We start from the raw sequence: 20,576 nt of genomic DNA on the forward strand, positions 1-20,576 counted from the left end.
ATCAAACTCATTTGGTGATGTGAAAAAAAAATGTTATCACATTTTTACTATAAATAGCCATGCAAATGATCTCCATATTAAGCATGTTTCCATGGCAACATGCAGAAATGAATACAATGGACACCATAATATGAATATTCATATTTTATTTGGTCCTCCATAAAATCAAGATCTTTCCAATATGTTTCTAAAGATTCTAATATCTTGTAACATACTCATACAGAAATCTATAGACATACACCTAAGTCAGGTAGATATATTATCTATATTTCTGGTAACCATGGTAACAAGTTCCCTTAAATGATCACATTCATGTTGTAATATAGCTCTGCCCACCTGCTGCAGATACGAAGGCAATCCTTAACAGCCACTATTCAAAACATATTTCTTTTCTTTTCATTTTTCATCAACTTTATCAAGAATAATTTAAAGCTATCTACTTGTGCATAAAAAAATTGGTAGAGGTAACTATGGAAACGTCCCTGAGAAATTTCTATAAAATCAATACAAAAAAGATCAGTAGAAAAAACACAACAAAAAATGTCTGGAAATAAAATTCAAATTTTTTAGATCCAAATCTTATCCAAATGCAATATTGGGACCGAAGCAGAACAGGAAGCAACATTTAAAATATTCTTAATAACGTTAAGCAACGAAAATGAATTATTTTGAATAGTGACTGTTCAAAATTCAAGTGATAAAACAAAATGTGGAACTGAAAATAAAATCAAACAAAATCTTTCATGTTCAAAGAAACTAAAAGTGAACAAAATAATAAAAAACCAACCGGTGAAATAAACATTTTAAAAACTGAAAGTTGCATCATGTGACCATGCAAATGGCCATAAATTTCAGTGAAAGCGAAATCAAGTGAAACTACATGTACCACTGGCAGTCTAGCTTCAGGCTGTTAACATTAGAATCGAGCAATACCATGAAGCAGTGAAAAAGCACTAGGTCATTTAAAAATTAAACTACTAAGTAGATAGTGTTATATACCTTACCCATGAAACTCATTTTTACATTTCAGAGTAAAATCTGACCAGTCAAAATCAGTTTTTACAATCAGACATTAAGATACAGCAATGCTTTACTGCCAGAGACAAAATATGAGGCAAGACCAAAAACACTGGCTGAATTGAAATATCCACGTAAGCAGTTTGAATGCCACAGTTAATAGAAATGTTGCCATAATGAAGTTCTGCATGCTATCATCATCCAAACTTAATGTTTCCCAACCTAGTGATGACACTGTCTCAGAATCCCGCTTTGACAGCCTATGTTCAAAGTCTTCCACATCTTCCTTAGCAGAAGATCCAGGTTCACAAGTGGCAGCTAACAATGGTTCTAGAGAGACATGACCAAAAACATTTGTTAAGAAGCAAAATATGTTTCAAAATCATAAAGAGAGAAATCAGGAAATCTCAATTAAAAAAGAAAAATAATAAAAATAGAATTCCACTTCAACTAGCTACATATGTTTCTTTAAGAAACTTAAAAAAAAATTTCAAATTTCATATGATCATTACTTATATATATATCAAATCTTAAATCACATTCAAAACTAATGTCATTTGCAGAGCAAAATATGAAATAGACTGAATTTTAAATTTCTTTTGCAAAGTTGCCTTTTTTCAATGAATTTAACACTTAGACTGCCAAGTATGAACCAGGTGATTTTGTTTTATAATCACTGACAACAGATGGCGGTAGTTTCACTTTAATTTCATACTATCTATCCCAAAATTTAGATAACATCATGACTGCACATTTATCAAACCAAATCAATAACCATCAAAATTATATAGAATACAGAAAAGCCTGCCATTTCATTTCAGATAAATAAATATATTTTAAGATTAGTATTGCACAAAACCAACAGCCTTTAACAGCCTTGTCCATAGTTCACGACGAAACTTTCCAACCACATTCGTTTCCACAACTTCTCTACCTCTACATGTTACTCTCATTTTTCATTTTTCAATTTTTGTTTTTCTCTTTTTTTTTTTTTTTTGTTTATTCCATGAAAAGATGCTGATTTTCTGAACAATACATACATATTGCATGGCTTACTATTACAGGTTGTGTAAAGTAATATCATATGTCAGGTCGAAAGTCACAACCTCTCTCTTGCTTATCCCAAGTAAACCAATTAATATGATGAATTATGTAAAACTTGAGGGAACAATTCTGAAATTCATTTTTTCATGAAATCATATGTAAGGGTTTCAAAAATTCACAACTTTCCGCCTAAAGCCAAAAATGGTGTTAAATCTGGTCTATATGTATTTGAAGTTTTAGCAGTAATTTTCACGGCATGAGCAGCATTGAGTGGTTAGCTAGGACAAGGTTAATAAATTATCTTATCATCAACATAACAGGTCAATTAAGTCAACTATAACAAAACAACACCTCCAGGAGGTGTCACGGAATGAATTTGCGAAAAAAGTCTTGAGTCTAGTCAGACTGAGTGAGTTCGATGTGCCTGTCGAACTGTGATATCCCAGGGTTCCTCGGGGCGCGTGATGATCATGTGATCAGTCATGTGATCTGTCAGAGGTTCCTTGGATTTTTCGGATAATGAAGCAGTGATTTGGGTTTGGTCTTTGCTCTTTTTCCAGTGAATTTCCATTTCGATTTCGATTTCGTAGTTTTCCTCATGCAAAGTGAGACACTCAGCAGCATTGACATACTCTGAACATAAGATAGTGGATGTGAGTGATAATGGTCACATCAAACGTGATACAACCAACATATAGATTTTGCACCCTACATAAGCCCTAGCCTTCATCTCAACCTATCTACATCCTTACCTTCACCTACAAACATCCTACACCTAGCCTACACTTACCTAACCTATACCTACCTACATCCTTACCTTCACCTACAAACATCCTACACCTAGCCTACACTTACCTTACCTATACCTACCTACATCCTTACCTTCATCTACGAACATCCTACACCTAACCTACATTTACCTCAATTCCGCATTCATACATATTTTTTTATCTATTCCTAACATATTTATATTTCAATTTTTTTTTATATAAATCAGGAATTTTCACCGTTACTTGTTATTGGAAATAAAGTGTTTCCTCAACAACAAGTGATTATTTTTAAAGAGTTGAATACTTTTGTTCTGCAATGACATTGAGTTCATTTAAGTATTATGCTGGTCCAGATATGAGTATATATACATGTATAAAGGTATACAATAATGCAGGTAAAATAGATATCTATAATGATAGAAATCTCATGTATCACTAGTCATGCATAATCTATATCTAACATACTCCGCTTTCCTAAATATCTGCTATCTTCTTCTCCTAAAACACACACGTATATATAACTGAATACTAAAAAAAAACCAATAACAATTTTATGGTAATAAAATACTAAAAATAGTGTCTCCTAAAACACATTTTCTTTCTACGTATCTATGACTGAATTCTAAAAAAAAATATATAATTTTATGGTAATGAAATACTAATAATCGTGTCTCCTAAAACACATTTTCTTTCTACGTATATATGACTGAATTCTAAAAAAAATTATAATAATAATTTTATGATAATAAAATACTAATAATCGTGTCTCCTAAAACACATTTTCTTTCTACGTATATATGACTGTATATTTTATGATAATAAAATACTAAAAATAGTGTCTCCTAAAACACATTTTCTTTCTACGTATATATGACTAATAAAAAAAAAAATATAATTTTATGATAATAAAATATAAAAATACTAAAACACATTTTCTTTCTACGTATATATGACTGAATTCTAAAAAAAAAAAAAAACAATAATTTTATGATAATAAAATACTACTAATAGTGTATGCTTTTCAATCCACAAATTGATATGAATTTTTACATTTGTTAGTCTATATGATAAATGTATATAATGACATATAAAAATATATTTTAATATAATAAATATCTTTATCAATATGTATTTTACTTTCATAAATTAGTGTTTGTTTTACAATTATGCAGAAAATGAAAATATTTTTAAATACAGATGATGCTATTCAAATACAACTAGAAATGTTTTTAAATAATCCCAAATGTTACATTGGAGTGTTGCCACAAAAGGTATGGACATTTTCTGGCTCGGCCACCAACAAACAGACAGCTGATCTGGTTGGTCAACAATGTAACAACTGTTTTGCTTAATTCAAAAATGTTGCAAGGAGATCAGTTTAAAATCAATTTTGATTGGTGAATGAAAGACGTATTAGAAGTTAGCTTCAAAATGAATTAATACTATGTCATGGGGTATATATAAAAAAGCGTAGGAAAAAAACAAAAAAAAAGCTTAGTAAATAATGAATTAAGATGAAAAGCTGAACAAAATGACAAATTATAAAAAAGACTGAATGAAAAATGAAAAATTTTTAAATGAGAAAAAAAAAGATGATAAGAAAAAACAAGAGCATTATACAGATAGCAGATACAGTTAATGCTAAAAATTGTACATGACAAAGCAATAATAACAACAATGATACAAAAACCATCAGCTAAGTTTACAATAGCACTGAGGTGTTATACATCTGTTAGGGAGATTAAAAAACCACATTGTCAACAATATATAGACAAATATCAAAACCACTGAGCCATAGAAACAAAACACGACATACTGCCATATTTGGTCGTGTAAATTAACGCTTCGACTCATGCTGTGTAAACATCATGCCATGCACTGACTGAAGAGAAAACAACTTCAAGTGATTGCAAGGAAACAATTTTATTGTTGTACAACAGCATAGAGTTTACAGAAAAATGGCTCAGCGACAGCTATAAACATCATACGACAGCTCCACCGCGTAGTGATCACTGCTGACTGTCACAGACAACAATAGACAATGGCGTGACCACGGTTGACTGCCACAGACAACAGCAGACAACGCAGACAGGAGCAGAATGTGACAATGTGGTTCTTTGAAGAAAATGGGCAATATTAGCTAACATGCTTTCCAAAATTTACAAAGTCCTTTTCAATTTTACAATCACATAGTTTCAAAAAATATAAATATGGAATAAATTGAAAATTTTAGAAAGCATGTTCATACCTGTATGTAAAATTAGTTTGTCAGTTTTCTATAAACAAACAAATTAAATCGGTATTGGTAAACTGTTAAATAACATGTTACAGATTGATCCAAGTACCTTAACAAGTATATTTTTCATACCATTACAAACCAATGCAGTTTTGCTTTGAGAATTCCTTTATAAAATTTGTTACATGTATGTAGTATCAAAAAAATTAAATGCGTAAATAAAAAATTTCTTCAAATACAAATTATGATATTTTCATCTGATAAAAGATTTATAAAAAAAAAGCTGCCATTTTCATATATAATTTTACAATTGTTTTTTTTAAATCTCCAAAAATGAATCCATTTAAATGACTAAACAAGTTTTTTCTCAATGTTATGATATTATCTTATCAAAGATCCCACTTGTAAAGATGTAAGTCAATTGCGAGAGGACATTACAATGACCAGCTAATAATGCAAACTACAACTACTATATTATGGTTACTACAGCAACCAATTAGCAAATAAATATATTAAAAGCACTGCACTTCAAATTCAAGCATCCCACTGACCAACATCAATGTCAAAATCTAAGTCTCGGGAATGTTTTAAAAAAACTCACTCAAAAAGGAGAGAAGGAGGAGAAGAGGGCTTCAGACAATTGGAAAGGAAAGAAACTACTTGAGAACATTTCTTCAAAATATCTGAAATCTTATTTTTTGTCCTTCTATTACATATCCAGTCTACAGAATCACAATATAAATCGGTGTTTTGTTCCAGGACTAACCTTTCTTAAGTAGTTCCGATTTCCTTCATAAATTTTGGCTTTGCATTCTCTCTGAAAAATGTTTAGCCCTTTAAAGATACCACCCTTCCCTCTAATTCTCACAGGCCTCCTTCCCACTCATTGTCCCAGGATTATGCCAGGTCAGTCACGGGATGGAATTAAAAGCACACTAAATATCCAGACGATAATAATCTACTGCAACAGGCGCCATTATCAATGATTGTAGAGTTATCTGCCCTTCAATAGATGATTATGACTTTTTCATCACGTCTTCCTACCTTTTATCTTTATCAGAATCTTATGGTTTGTGAATTTGAACTATAGCAGTAGAGATGTCAGGATTCTATAGCTATCCAGAAGGGCAGACACTTCTAAAACTAAAATCTCCTTCTACCATTGTTCTCATGAAAAGGTACATACTCCACAAATCTTATATCACACAGACTAATAGTCTACAGCTCAGCTGAGAGAGAAACGCAGGAAATTAAAACAAGATATCATTACTTTAAAGTCAAAATTATTCAAAACATATGCCCAGAGACCAAAAAAATTTGCAAAGGATGGTAAAAATTTTTTTGGACATTTCCAGCCATAGAACCGGTTATGACCAAAGAATAATTGTATTGGCTTGAAAATGCAATATGTTTAGGATGTGTATTGCCTCATTTTCAGTAGATGGGTAGTTTCTGAACATATAACCTGTTAATTTCTCTCCCAGCTGATAGATTCTCGCAGTGGCCAAGCCCGACAAAAGAGGATAGACACAATACTAGAAAAGTTTCCATGGCAACAAAAGAGGTTAAGAGAGTTCCCATGACAACTAGAGAGGTCATGTCCATGGTAACAGATTGCCATGCTTCTATGAGGTGATTCTTACTTTCCACGAAAATCTCAATAGTTGTAGTGGCAACGCCATGCTGGTTGGTCGCCTCACATTTGTATATGGCTTCATCGTCCAGGTATATATCTAGTACGGTAAGACGACACACTCCGGTGTGGTACTCTGTCACGTAGTGGGCATCAGGTTGAAGTTCTTCATCATCCTGTAGGTATTATGTACAAAATGAAACTTTTATGTTACAAAAACAGCAACTGTGATACAGGTAATGTCTATAGAAAATACCTTTTCTATAACACTTATCAAAAGGCAAATATATTTCCGATATTTTTTCGTACAGGTTTTCTTGCTTATCAAAATAAAACCAATGCTTCAAAATAATATGTATGTCTTACTTATGCTATCACATATACAACAGACCATGTTTATGCTTTCACAGTAAAATTTTATAATATTCTGAATATTTGAGAAAAAAATTACAGAACAAGAAGGATTGAAAAATTGTAGATAAAAATGGAATCAGCATATGATCAATATAGTCTTTTAGAGTTGTTTCCCTTACCTGGAACCACACGACCTCGGGAGTGGGCGTGCCAGTCACTACACACTCAACCGTAACCGTGGAGCCTTCGAGTACATTGACTTGCCGCTGGAGGGTCTGTATGAAACGGGGAGCTTCCATAACCCCCTCTTCAACTTTAGGGGCTTGGCTTTCCTCTGTTATCACAGCTTGTGCAACAGTTTCTGTATGGAAACAGGACAGATTTACAGTAATATCAACAGCATAGGAATCAATATATAAAGACAAGTGAACAAGGGTGACCTTTGACCTTTAACTTTAACCAATCACCACGAGAATCTTATCAGTTGTAGTCACTGGTGATATGATGCTTTGGTATGAATATTAATCAAGTCTGTTCACACGTTCATGTGATATCCTTTACACTACGTTATCAAAGATCATGGACACATGGACACATCGACAATTCTACAGGATCCCAGACTTTGACCAGATATTGTTCGAAATTATTACTGCAGAGAGAACAAAAATCAATAGACTATTTCATCTTAACCAGAGGGGGATTTGCTTAACAAATACCAAATTCTACCAAGACATATTTTATGAAAAATCAAAATTAAAAATACAGTTATGACTTACCTTGTGTTTCAGCCTTAACTTGTATTTCAACAGTAGATAACTCTTCTACAGCTTTGGTTTCAATGACCTTTTCGCTGACCTCTAATCCCATGGTAACGACCTCTTTTTGAGTGACCTCTATGGTTTTCTGCACAGTCTCCGCTGGTTGTTTTGTTTCTTCCAAAGCTGGATTTAAGTATGCAAATCTCTAATGAGTATGTATTAAACAAGATCAGGCAGCAATGAAGAAAATACCAAATAATATCAAATCAAATGTTGTCGGCAATAGATTCTCAATATTTAGGACAAATTGTGTCTAGATGATAAAAAAATAGAGAAATATTCTTCTGATTAAACACATCACTTTTAACATTAAATAACATATATGAATCATATTCATTATGAAAATACCGATACACACTTTGTTATTGAATCAATTAATATATTTGTACAAAGTTTGATTTCACCAGTGAATCAAGTTCTAAAATGATTTCTGTTTCTGAAATAAATATAATAATTAAATATTAAAGCCACATGCACAAACCAGTTGAAAGGAAATCAAGAAGTAATATTTTGGTGCAGAGAAATCACAAACATGGAAATCTTCCAAAGGAAAAAATCTTCAGGGATCAAACAGGGATGTATAAACATGAAAATAAAAATCACATTGTTTCAGGTTATCTAAAATCTAAGTCAACAATAACTAGACAGAATTATACACTGTTACACAATACGATTTAACAATGTTATCACAACATGTTCTAGATTAAGAGTTAATTAACATGTAATTAATTCTGAAATTATACAGTAAATAATGCCCACACCAAAATCTACAGTTACAACATCAACTACTACTCTGTTAGCTAATTCTATTTCACTTACATTCTTGTGGGATGTCCTCAGAAGTTTCCTCGGGCGTTTCCTCAGATGGGACAATATCCGTGGAAGTTGTTTGGGTGATTTCCTCTGTAAGTGTCTCCGTGATTGAAACGGGAGCCTCAGAAATCACTTCTTCCACAGGTATATCCTCAGACATCTCAAGATCCGGTGATACTTCAGATGGTTTTTGGTCCTCAATACAAACATCAGCTGTCACATCACTCTCTTCTGTCTCAGTGGGTTTTTCAATTTCTACAGAAACTTCTTCCTCTGCCACTTGTTCTGGCTGGAGATGCTCTGTGACATCAACTTCTGTGGGTTCAGCTGCCTGGCTTGCAACCACCTTAGATGCTTCTGTGATTATTTCGTTAGCAAATTTCTGTGCAATATCTTCAAGTTGGGTCTCAGTTTCAAGAGGAACTACCTCCAATTCTTCTGTTATTGACACCTCTGTGTCTTCAACATCAGGTTTTTCGGTGATCTCCGATACAGTTTCTTCAATAGGTTGTTCGGTCTCAATTTCTAGCTGGTCTTCAGAAATTTCTTCTGTGATAACATGTTCAATTTCAGAAACCTCTGTCGGAATAACATCTTCAGCAAAAGTGACAACTGATACTTTAGATTCTTCCTCTTGTGATGGTTTTTCCATTTGAACTTCTGGTTGTTCTATAGGAAGTTCTTCATCAACTGTGTCCTCAGCTTCAGAAACCTCTGATGGAATGGTTTCCTCAGCAGATACAACTTCGGTATCTTTGGAAACTTCTACCTCCACAGTTGTCTCCCCTGTGATATCAGGTTGGTCCATTACTGATTCCTCGGTAACACTAGTTTCTTCTTCACTGATCACTGAAGGTTTAGTTTCCGTGACAGCTGGGAAGACAGTTACCTCTTCAATAAGATCTTCGGGTAATGTTTCAGGAACCACTTCTCTTTCTTCCTCGGTTTGTTCTTCAGTGACTAAATCCACCTCACTTTCAACAACAGACGGTTTCTCTTCTTCAATTGTGACAATTTCTTTGATCTCTGTAATTACCTCCTCTTTTGGTTTTTCAGTTTCTCTTTCCTCGGTTAGATATTTGACATCCTCATCCACCAAGAATTCATCTGTTGCTTCTACCTCGGATTTTGTGGTGTCCTCCACTGAGACTTGTTCAGTAACAAATGTCACCACCTCCTCTACAGAGCTGTCTGAGGCCACAACAGTGAGCGATTCTGGTGTCTCCTCCATTGGAATGTCTTCTTCTTGTGGCACTACCTCAAATGATTTTGATTCCAATTTGACGGCTACCTCAGTCATGTCAGAAACGTCCTGCTCAGTTGTTTCCTCCATTTCAAATTCTGGTTTCTTTTCTGACACCTCTTCCACAGGAATTTCAGATTCAGTGATTTCAGTTTCAGAAACCAGCTTGTCTGTGACAGAAGACACTTCAGTAACAGCAGGTGTGACACTCTCTGAAGGTGTTTCTTCTTCGGTATCCACAGTTGTTTCTACAACCTCTTCAGCTGGAACAACATCCTCCTGTGTGTCCACATCAGCTGGTTTCTTTTCTTCAGTGATGGGAGACTTTACAACCTCAGTAACTATTTCCTCAGTGGGTTTTTGAGTTTCCAGTTTCACGTCAATTTCAGTGACGGTCTCCTGAGTAATTTCATCCGACTCTGGCTGTGCTTCTGAAGGTTTTTTGTCGTCCACAATAACTTCAGTCACTTCTAGCGGAACTTCAGATTCTAAGGTTTGTTCCTGTTCTAGAGGTTTCATTTCTGGAGCCTCCTCCTCAGAAATATGCTCTTCTGACATGTCGACATCTGTAGTTTTGGTGACGTCAACGGTAACAGTTTCAGAAACATCCTCCTCTATCTTTTCTGGAATGCCTTTATCCAGTTGGACCTCAAATTCTTCTATATCCTCTGTTATTGTAACATCCATCTCAGTGTCAGTTTCTGATGGTTTAACTTCCTCTATGACTACCATCTGTGTTACCTCTTCAACAACATCCTCGGTAGGTTGATCCACATCAATATCCAAGGACATTGCAGAGACTTCTTTCTCTGGCTGCTGGAGTTCCTCCTCAGTGACTTCTGACAAGTCTACAGTTTCTACCGTTTCCTCCTTAGTAGTTTCAGGTACATCCACATCACTGATTTGGGTAGATACAACTTCGTTGACTAAAACTGTTTCCAGAAGGTCTTTGGTGAACTCTTCTGCATATTTTTGGACGGTTTCGACAATTATCTCTGAGGATTCCACATCCTTCTTTTCATCCTTTTCCTCAACCATTGAAACATCCTCATCCTCCCTGATAACTAGCTCCTCATAGGATTCTGTGATATATTCCTCAGATTTATCCAGATCGAAGCTGACCTGCTTCTGAGCTTTCTCTTGATCTACAATAGTAAATTCCTCAGTAGTTTCAGCTTCTGGTTTTTTGTCTAAAACAATTGTTTCCTTGATTTCCTCAATTGTTTCTTCCTCATTTGCTTGCTCAGCCAAATCCTCAGGAACCTCCTCAACTTCTTCAATTTCATCTTCTGTTTCAGCAACGGGTGTTTCTGCAGGTTTAGATTCTTCAACAGAAACTGTTGCAGCTACCTCTTCCTGTGTATCTATAAATGGCGTGACTGCCTCAATCTCTGTGATATCATCAGTTGGTGCTTTCTCTACGTCAATTTCAAGCCTGGTTACTTCTGATTGCGGACTCTCCTCTACCGAGATAGTTTGTCTCAACTCTGTTGCTGTTTCCTCCTTAGGTTTTTCCGTTTCAACTTCTGGAAATTCATTCAGTGTCTCTTCTGACTGAAGGGAAACTTCTGTAATTTCGGTTCTGCTGGGCTTTTTTATGTCAATAACGATAGTTTCCTCGGAAAATTCAGTAGGTTTAGAATCTGTAGTGTTGATTTGAATTTCTGATATTTCTTGAACATCTGGTGTTTCTTGGTCTTGTTCAAGCTGTCCAACTTCAGATGGTTTTTCTTCCAGAACTTCAATGGTTTCTCTGATCACTTCTGTGACTTCCTCTGTGGGCGTCTGGATTTCCATTTCTATATTTAAGTCAGAGGGAACCTCCTCAGAAACCACAGCTTCAGTTTCAGAAACAGCTGTAGGCTCCTTCTCATCCAGGACAATAGTTTCTCTTGTTTCTTCGAGGGTTTCTTCAGATGGTTTTTCAGCCTCTGTTTCATGTTGAATTTCCTCTATGTCAGATTCCTGTGCCTGAATATCAACCTCAGACACTTCAGTGGGTTTACGTGCTATGGCTGTGACAGATTCACTTGTAATTTCTGTCATTTCTTCAGTAGAAATATCGGTTTTGTCCTGAGGTATGTCTTCTAGTTGTTCAAGTGTCTGATCTTCCACTTGTTCATCTACATCTGTTGGCTTGGTGTCATCAAGTTTGATAGTTTCGCGTGTTTCCTCTACCACCTCGACTTTTGGTTGTTCTGTTTCTACAGGGACAACATCATCAACATCAGTGGACAGTGTTTCCTCAAAGATTTCTGTCACATCTGTAATTTTCTCTTCATCAACATCAGCGATCTCATCAGTTTCAATGAGAATTTCAGACACAACCTGAGTGACTTCAACCTCCTCAGATTCTGTAATTTCTACGGTCAGAGTTTCCTCAGTTTCTTCAGAAACCTTTGTTGGTTTCTCCTGTTCAATGCCTACAGTTTCTACAATGGCTTCGGTAATATCCAATGCCAACTCTTCTGTTTCTGTTCTGACAGCAGTAACCTCATCGGTTATTGGTGTATCAGTGACCTCTTTGACCTCTGTGGTGACCTGGGTAGATTTGACCTCTGGCTTTGCCTCAATGACCTCTCTTTCTACCTCAATTGTCACGGTCTCTGGAGGAGAAGATTCTGTTATTTCTTCAGACTCAACAGGAATTTCAGTGACAGAAATGACCTCTCTTTCAGTCACAATCACATCTTCTTCTGGAGCCTCAACTTCAGTCTCCACGATGACCTCAGATATATCCGAGGTTTCAGTAACCATGGTTTCTGGTTGTTGTGGTTTAATTTCAAACTGTATTTCCTGTGGTTCTGTGGTTGGAATGATGTCCATTGTTTCAGTAAACTGTTTAGTTTCTGTAACAGTTTCCTGGGAAACATCTGTTACCAATATTTCTTCTTTCAATACTGGTGTAAACTCAACTTCAACCTCTGTAGTCTGTGGTTTAGAAGCCAGTTCTAGAGTCTCTTTGAATTTTTCCTCGGGAGTAATATCGAGGGGGGTTTCATCCTCCTTTTTAACTATTTGTAGTGTTTCTCTAAAAGTCGTTTCAGTAACTGATTCAGGTGCTGCAACTTCAACCTCGACAATGTCTGGCTGCTCGTCAACATCCAAAGTGATTTCAGACACTTCAGATGGTACATCAGCTAAATCCTCTGAAATGGTAATTACAGATTCTATAACAGATTCTTCCGTCACCTCAGTAATGGTTTTCTTGATCTCAGTAGTGCTTTCCTCTGGGGTGATGTCAATTTCAACTTCCGTGACCTGAGGTTTGCTATCAATGACCTTTTCAGTTCGAACGATAGTCTCCTCTTTGATTTCTTCCACATCAATAGGAACTGATATTTCAGTTTTCTCTGGTTTCTTTTTGATAATTACAGGTTTTTCCTCCTCAATCTCTATTTGTTCAACTGGAGTTTCTACAGGAGTAAATTCTAACTCCAGTTCTGACATCTGAGGTTTCGGAGTGATTTCTTTTTCAGTCTTAACTATCACTTCCTCCTCTGGGAATTCCACAATGGGTTCACTTTTGATTTCAGAAACATCTTCAACTGTTTGGCTAACTTCAATCCTCTCTCTAAACACAGTCTCTGTGACAGTTTCAGGAGCTGTCACTTCAACTTCTACAACTTCAGGTTGTTTGTCAATCACGTCTAAAGTTACCTCAGACAATTCTGATGCAGGTTTTTCCTCGGGAACAATAGAAACTGATTCTGTGAAAGTTTCTTCTGTGATCTTTGTAATTTCTGTCACCTCAGAGGTGGTAACTGTTTCCTCTGGGGTGATGTCAATTTCAACTTCCGTGACCTGAGGTTTGCTATCAATGACCTTTTCAGTTCGAACGATAGTCTCCTCTTTGATTTCCTTCACATCAACAGGAACTGATATTTCAGTTTTCTCTGGTTTCTTTTTGATAATTACAGGTTTTTCCTCCTCAATCTCTATTTGTTCAACTGGAGTTTCTACAGGAGTAAATTCTAACTCCAGTTCTGACATCTGAGGTTTCGGAGCAACCTCTTTTTGTGTGGTTACTATAGTTTCTTCAACAACCTCAGGAAGGTCCTCCTTAACAGGGATGCTCATCTCTGTAACTTCTGCAGTTTTTTCCTCTGGAAGAGATTCTTCCTCTTCCAGTTCTTGAATGGTGATTGGTGATTTTGGAACGACTTCTAAAGTTTCCTTGAAGAAAGATTCCTCATCTGTTTCTTGTGCTTCAGATGAAGGTGCACTTCGCGCTGAAATTGGTTCAAATAAAGAATCTGTCAAATTTAGACAAACCTATCTATCATTAACACCCTGATCTGCTTTGACCTAACTTTCTGTCTACAAGTTACCTTAACCGTAGTCATGTCTGGTCTTTACCTGTCTGAAAAAAGGGAGACATTGAAAATGCCCAAAAACATTGCAAAAGGAGAAACCAGGTGGATGGGGATTGATATGTGAAAACCCGGGATCAAACAATCAACAGTTCAAACAGGCTAGGGAACTGTAATGAAAATGGGATCACAAACTCAAGAAAGACTTCATTATATTTCAGTTTGCATATTGCTAGTCAAATTTCTAAAGATTCTTTGTGGCTTCAAACTGGGGACATATTTCAAAAACAGTACACATTCAAAATTATACTTTTAATTCAGTTCAAGGTCTAACAGTGTGGGTGCAAAGGTCAGGCAACAAAGTAGCAAACAAGGTTCAGGTCAGAGGAGTTCAGGTATAACTGTAAATCTAGCATTTTTATCCTGTTTAGTGCCTAAAAGAACACTCAATTACGTATATCTAAATGAAACTTTTGCCTCAGACTTTAAATCTTAAGCTTTCTCCCAAAAAAATGTTAACGTTTAATTTCTGAAATGATATCGCTCTATCATGACTTGATACATAAACATTAACAAAAAATGGAAAGAAAAATTAAAAAAAAAAAAAAAACAAGTAGTGAAAAATCCATAATGAAATCATTTCTGCTGAATTAATTTAGGTAACACAATTTTACCATATCTACCATTCCCTAAATCTATCTGTGAATCACACCATTCTATTCCAAACTTCTCTACTTTTCTTTTATTTTGTTTCTGTTATAATCTTAATCTTGAATGTTAAATATACGCAATGAAATAAAGTATTTCTCAATGAAACTGCAACAGATCACTATTGAAATTAAGAAAAATTAATTTTTGCTTAGGAAAACATGCAGAGAGTGACCAACACGAAATGGCCGGATGTAAAACATGGAGGAGAATCATGCATGCTGTACTTACGTAGGACACAGATGTATGCTGTAGACCTCGCTGTACCAGCTTTGTTGGTAAGTTCAACCCAGTACTCTCCTTCATCTTCTGGATATGCGTCTTTGATGATGAAGGCGCTGCTTGTTTCTGTGACAATAATCTCTATGTCCTCGCTTTGTTTCAATGGCTCACCATCAAGAAACCAAGTAACCTTTGGAGCAGGACAAGCGGTGAAGACGACCTCCAGATGAAGAACATTGTTTTCCATGATGGTGATGTCTGTGAGTGAGGTTGTGAAACGAGGACTCTGGACTTCCTCGGTTTCAACAGTTTCCACCTTCTTTGCAACCTCAAAGGAAATCTCTTGTACTTGGACTGTGGTCTCAGTTTCTGGTTTCTCTTCTGGAACCATTTCAATTTCCACCGTCTGTATGGCTTCTTTGACAATTTCAGTTTTTGTAACAATGGTGTCGGTGGTTGCCTTGGAAACCTGGACTTCAATCTCTACAGGTACAGTTTCCTGTACAAAAGGAACCTCAACTTTAGTAACCTCTGTTTTTTCCACTGTTTCCTCATGAAGAGTAACTTTTGTCTGCTCAGTGGTTGTTTTAATGGGTTTGATTTCAATGACTTCAATTTCAGATGGAGTTGTCTTTTCTTCTTCAATCTCAGTTACTATGGAAACATCTTCTTGTGGAATGGTGTCTTCAGCTGAAACAGTTTTTGTTTCTTTAGGAGCTTCTTTTGATGGAGTAGCTTCTGTGACCTCAACATTCAAAGTTTTTGGTTCTTCTGGGAGTAAAGAATCCACAGTTTCAGTTTCTTCTTCAGGCAGGATTTCCTCATCAGGGGCTGCTTTTGTCTCCTCAGGAGTTTCCTTTTCTGGAATAACTTCAACTACCTCAATTTCAGTAGTGGCTGGTTCCTCAGGTTTGACAACATCCAAAACAACAGTTTCTTCTTCAGGCAGGGTTTCCTCATCAGGGGCTGTTTTTGTCTCCTCAGGAGTTTCCTTTTCTGGAATAACTTCAACTACCTCAATTTCAGTAGTGGCTGGTTCCTCAGGTTTGACAACATCCAAAACAACAGTTTCTTCTTCAGGCAGGATTTCCTCATCAGGGGCTGTTTTTGTCTCCTCAGGAGTTTCCTTTTCTGGAATAACTTCAACTACCTCAATTTCAGTAGTGGCTGGTGCCTCAGGTTTGACAACATCCAAAACAACAGTTTCTTCTTCAGGCAGGATTTCCTCATCAGGGGCTGTTTTTGTCTCCTCAGGAGTTTCCTTTGCTGGAATAACTTCAACTACCTCAATTTCAGTAGTGGCTGGTTCCTCAGGTTTGACAACATCCAAAACAACAGTTTCTTCTTCAGGCAGGATTTCCTCATCAGGGGCTGTTGTTGTTTCCTCAGGAGCTTCCTTTTCTGGAATAACTTCAACTACCTCAATTTCAGTAGTGGCTGGTTCCTCAGGTTCGACAACATCCAAAACACCAGTTTTTTCTTCAGGTAAAATTTCTTCATCAGTGCCTGCTTTTGTCTCCTCAGGAGTTTCCTTTTCTGGAATAACTTCAACTACCTCAATTTCAGTAGAGGCTGGTTTCTCAGGTTCGGCAACATCCAAAACAACAGTTTCTTCTTCAGGCATGATTTCCTCATCAGGGGCTGTTTTTGTTTCCTCAGGAACTTCCTTTTCTGGAATAACTTCAACTACCTCAATTTCAGTAGTTGCTGGTTCCTCAGGTTCGGCAACATCCAAAACAACAGTTTCTTCTTCAGGCATGATTTCCTCATCAGGGGCTGTTGTTGTTTCCTCAGGAACTTCCTTTTCTGGAATAACTTCAACTACCTCAATTTCAGTAGCGGCTGGTTCCTCAGGTTTGACAACATCCAAAACACCAGTTTCTTCTTCAGGTAAAATTTCTTCATCAGTGGCTGTTTTTGACTCCTCAGGAGCTTCCTTTTCTGGAATAACTTCAACTACCTCAATTTCAGTAGTGGCTGGTTCCTCAGGTTTGACAACATCCAAAACAACAGTTTCTTCTTCAGGCATGATTTCCTCATCAGGGGCTGTTTTTGTTTCCTCAGGAACTTCCTTTTCTGGAATAACTTCAACTACCTCAATTTCAGTAGTGGCTGGTTCCTCAGGTTTGACAACATCCAAAACAACAGTTTCTTCTTCAGGCAGGATTTCCTCTTCAGGGGCTGTTTTTGTTTCCTCAGGAACTTCCTTTTCTGGAATAACTTCAACTACCTCAATTTCAGTAGTAGCTGGTTCCTCAGGTTTGACAACATCCAAGACACCAGTTTCTTCTTCAGGCAGGATTTCCTCGTCAATGGCTGTTTTTGTTTCCTCAGGAGCTTCCTTTTCTGGAATAACTTCAACTACCTCAATTTCAGTAGTAGCTGGTTCCTCTGGTTTGACAACATCCAAGACACCAGTTTCTTCTTCAGGCAGGATTTCCTCGTCAATGGCTGTTTTTGTTTCCTCAGGAGTTTCCTTTTCTGGAATAACTTCAACTACCTCAATTTCAGTAGTAGCTGGTTCCTCAGGTTTGACAACATCCAAAACAACAGTTTCTTCTTCAGGCAGGATTTCCTCATCAGGGGCTGTTTTTGTCTCTTGAGGAGTTTCCTTTTCTGGAGTAGTTCCAACTACTTCAATTTCAGAAGTGGCTGGTTCCTCTGAAGGAACAGAATCCAAGGCTTTAGTTTCTTCCTCTGGTAGTGTCTCTTCCATTGTTGGTACTTTACTTTCCCGTTTTGTTTCTACAACAGCAGTGCCAACCTCAATTGTGATATCAGAAGATGTGGTTGTCTCCTCAGTTGCCACAGAAACATCCTCTGTCTCTTCTGGCTCGAGAGATTCCTCAACTGTCGGAGCTGAAGAAGGCTCAACAGGCTTCATTGAAATGTCTGAGGAAAGAGATTTACAAAAGAAATAAAAATCTGGAATAAGAAAATAAACCTCATTACTGTAAAATTCTTCTTCTTTAAACAGCAATATTTGTAGCTACCCAATGACATTTCATGAATGTTTTTGTTCAAAATTTCTTCACAAAATTTTTCTATGACAAGTCATTCAAATGTTTCCAAGTTGATTTTTAAGAGAATATTTGTTAAATGTACATTTCCCAAACGTTCTGTGACAGAAATGAAGCTGAATCCTGAGAACTACTGACTTAGAAACAAAAAAAAAACACCTGTTACACTGAAGTACACACAGGGCAGATACCATATGAACTAAACTGCATCAAATTATATCTGAAATGGTTTCCACGTTTCTAAATAAATCTTAATCAAATGTAGATATCACAAAAAACTTACCATGAACATGAAGATAGGCAGTTGATGTGATAGTGCCTTCTTTAGAGACCACCTCAACAGTGTATTCTCCCTCATCCTCGAGCATGACGTCGTGGAACAGGAGAACACTGTGGTGTTCTTTTGTCACAATTTCTATCTCCTTGCATGGCTCAATTTCCTCGCCATCCAGAAACCATGTGACCTTTTCAGGCTTGCCAGTGTAAGTCACATCAAATCGGATTGTTGTGTTTTCTGTCACATGCATGTCATTGAGCTTGGACACAAAAGTGGGAACATCCTCCTCCTTAATCACCGTGGAGATGACTTCTGTGACCTCACTTATTTCAGTAACCTCCTGTGTAGTTGTTTCAGAGACACCAGGGATGACTACTTCGATTTCAGCAGCCTCAGATGGTATCTCAGATGGCTCTGTTGTGTCCTCTGGAGTAACCTTGACCTCAACTGTCTCCTCAGGGCTGAGGACTTCCTCCTCAATGGATGCCTCCTGAATCGGAGCCTCTTGTTTCTCAGCAGGCTTCATCACCACATCTGTCAATGACATCATCCATAAAACTTTTACAAAATAAATCAAATGAATTAATATCTATGTACATAAAGTGTTTTTTAATTTTAAGTTGAAACATCATATTATGCAATTCACTTTTCATGAAATTGTCTTTTATCAAATACTAGATCCTGTCTTACCTTGAAAGTAAACTAATATTAGAAACAGTTAATAACTTTTTTAAAAATGGTGTAATTTTGATCATTTTTCTTGTTATTAAGCATTGAAATCATAGGTTAATTAACATGTATCTATTAGTATCTGATGACTTTTAATTCTTTATCAAAACTCTGTGGAATGATATACAGCCAAACTTCAATGTTTTGAAGTTCAAGGGACTACCCAAAAAAACTTTAATATATATCGAGACTTTGAACAATTCATTGTGGGTTAAATGGACCAGTTCATGTTCATGGCTATATATAGTTGATGACATGATATTTCTACCTGAACAAACACAACAAATTCCAAAACACAAGTTTAAAGGAAAAGATGCATTTTTATCTTAAAACATTCTCATTCATAAAAAATAACTTAAAATAGAAATCAACGAGATATTGATAATGCGCGTTTACTTTTTCATTTGTGCCTCTATGTCACACAGTGTATGTATTTCACTGATTAATTTTGAATAAACGATGCGCAGCATTAAAGTGGTCTTCAAATGTTACAGTTATTATTGTAGGACTGATACATAAACGTTACAGGTACTAATGACTAACACTTGGACGACGTAGAATTAATTAAGGTCACCTACTAAGGATATAGGATGATATTCATCCATCAGAAAAAAACCAGAATGACTCAAAGCTACCTACGATAACAAAATAATATATTAACACTTTGGCTAAATAATTCTAAATCAAATCTGACGGCAAAGGACTGAAGTGGGGTGAAAATATTTTTGATATGAATTGAAAGTTTCAATTCCTTTGAATAAATCTTAATCAAATGTAGATATCACAAAAAAGACTTACCATGAACATGAAGATAGGCAGTTGATGTGATAGTGCCTTCTTTAGAGACCACCTCAACGGTGTATTCTCCCTCATCCTCGAGCATGACGTCGTGGAACAGGAGAACACTGTGGTGTTCTTTTGTCACAATTTCTATCTCCTTGCATGGCTCAATTTCCTCGCCATCCAGAAACCATGTGACCTTTTCAGGCTTGCCAGTGTAAGTCACATCAAATCGGATTGTTGTGTTTTCTGTCACATGCATGTCATTGAGCTTGGACACAAAAGTGGGAACATCCTCCTCCTTAATCACCGTGGAGATGACCTCTGTGACCTCACTTATTTCAGTAACCTCCTGTGTAGTTGTTTCAGAGACACCAGGAATGACTACTTCGATTTCAGCAGCCTCAGATGGTACCTCAGATGGCTTTGTTGTGTCCTCTGGAGTAACCTTGACCTCAACTGTCTCCTCAGGGCTGAGGACTTCCTCCTCAATGGATACCTCCTGTGTTGGGGACTCTTGTTTCTCAGCAGGCTTCACCACGACATCTGCACAGGGTGGCAAGAAGAATTTTCTAATTAATTTTACAAATCTTTAAACA

General features: G+C 36.5%; 2 protein-coding genes across 2 annotated transcripts in view; both read right to left on the minus strand.

The window, feature by feature from the left end:
* Positions 1 to 12,769, minus strand: part of LOC132544614 (titin-like) — a 154,846-nt gene extending 142,077 nt beyond the window's left edge. Inside the window, exons 1-4 of the mRNA XM_060208240.1 lie at positions 8,692 to 12,769; positions 7,831 to 7,995; positions 7,234 to 7,415; positions 6,711 to 6,876 (exon numbers count right to left, since the gene is read on the minus strand). Coding sequence (XP_060064223.1) covers positions 6,711 to 6,876; positions 7,234 to 7,415; positions 7,831 to 7,995; positions 8,692 to 12,754 — 4,576 coding nt within the window. The 5' untranslated portion in view covers positions 12,755 to 12,769. The remainder of the gene's footprint in view (positions 1 to 6,710; positions 6,877 to 7,233; positions 7,416 to 7,830; positions 7,996 to 8,691) is intronic.
* An 18-nt stretch (positions 12,770 to 12,787) lies between these two features.
* LOC132544783 (titin-like) overlaps positions 12,788 to 20,576 on the minus strand; it is a gene marked incomplete at its 3' end in the record, with an annotated part of 87,391 nt that continues 79,602 nt past the window's right edge. The window contains exons 78-81 of the mRNA XM_060208432.1: positions 19,996 to 20,523; positions 18,475 to 19,002; positions 15,181 to 18,063; positions 12,788 to 14,160 (exon numbers count right to left, since the gene is read on the minus strand). Coding sequence (XP_060064415.1) covers positions 12,788 to 14,160; positions 15,181 to 18,063; positions 18,475 to 19,002; positions 19,996 to 20,523 — 5,312 coding nt within the window. The remainder of the gene's footprint in view (positions 14,161 to 15,180; positions 18,064 to 18,474; positions 19,003 to 19,995; positions 20,524 to 20,576) is intronic.

This window comes from Ylistrum balloti, unplaced genomic scaffold, assembly GCF_031769215.1.
Source record: "Ylistrum balloti isolate Yb309-2 unplaced genomic scaffold, AGI_CSIRO_Ybal_v1 Utg369590, whole genome shotgun sequence".
Lineage (NCBI taxonomy): Eukaryota > Metazoa > Mollusca > Bivalvia > Pectinida > Pectinidae > Ylistrum > Ylistrum balloti.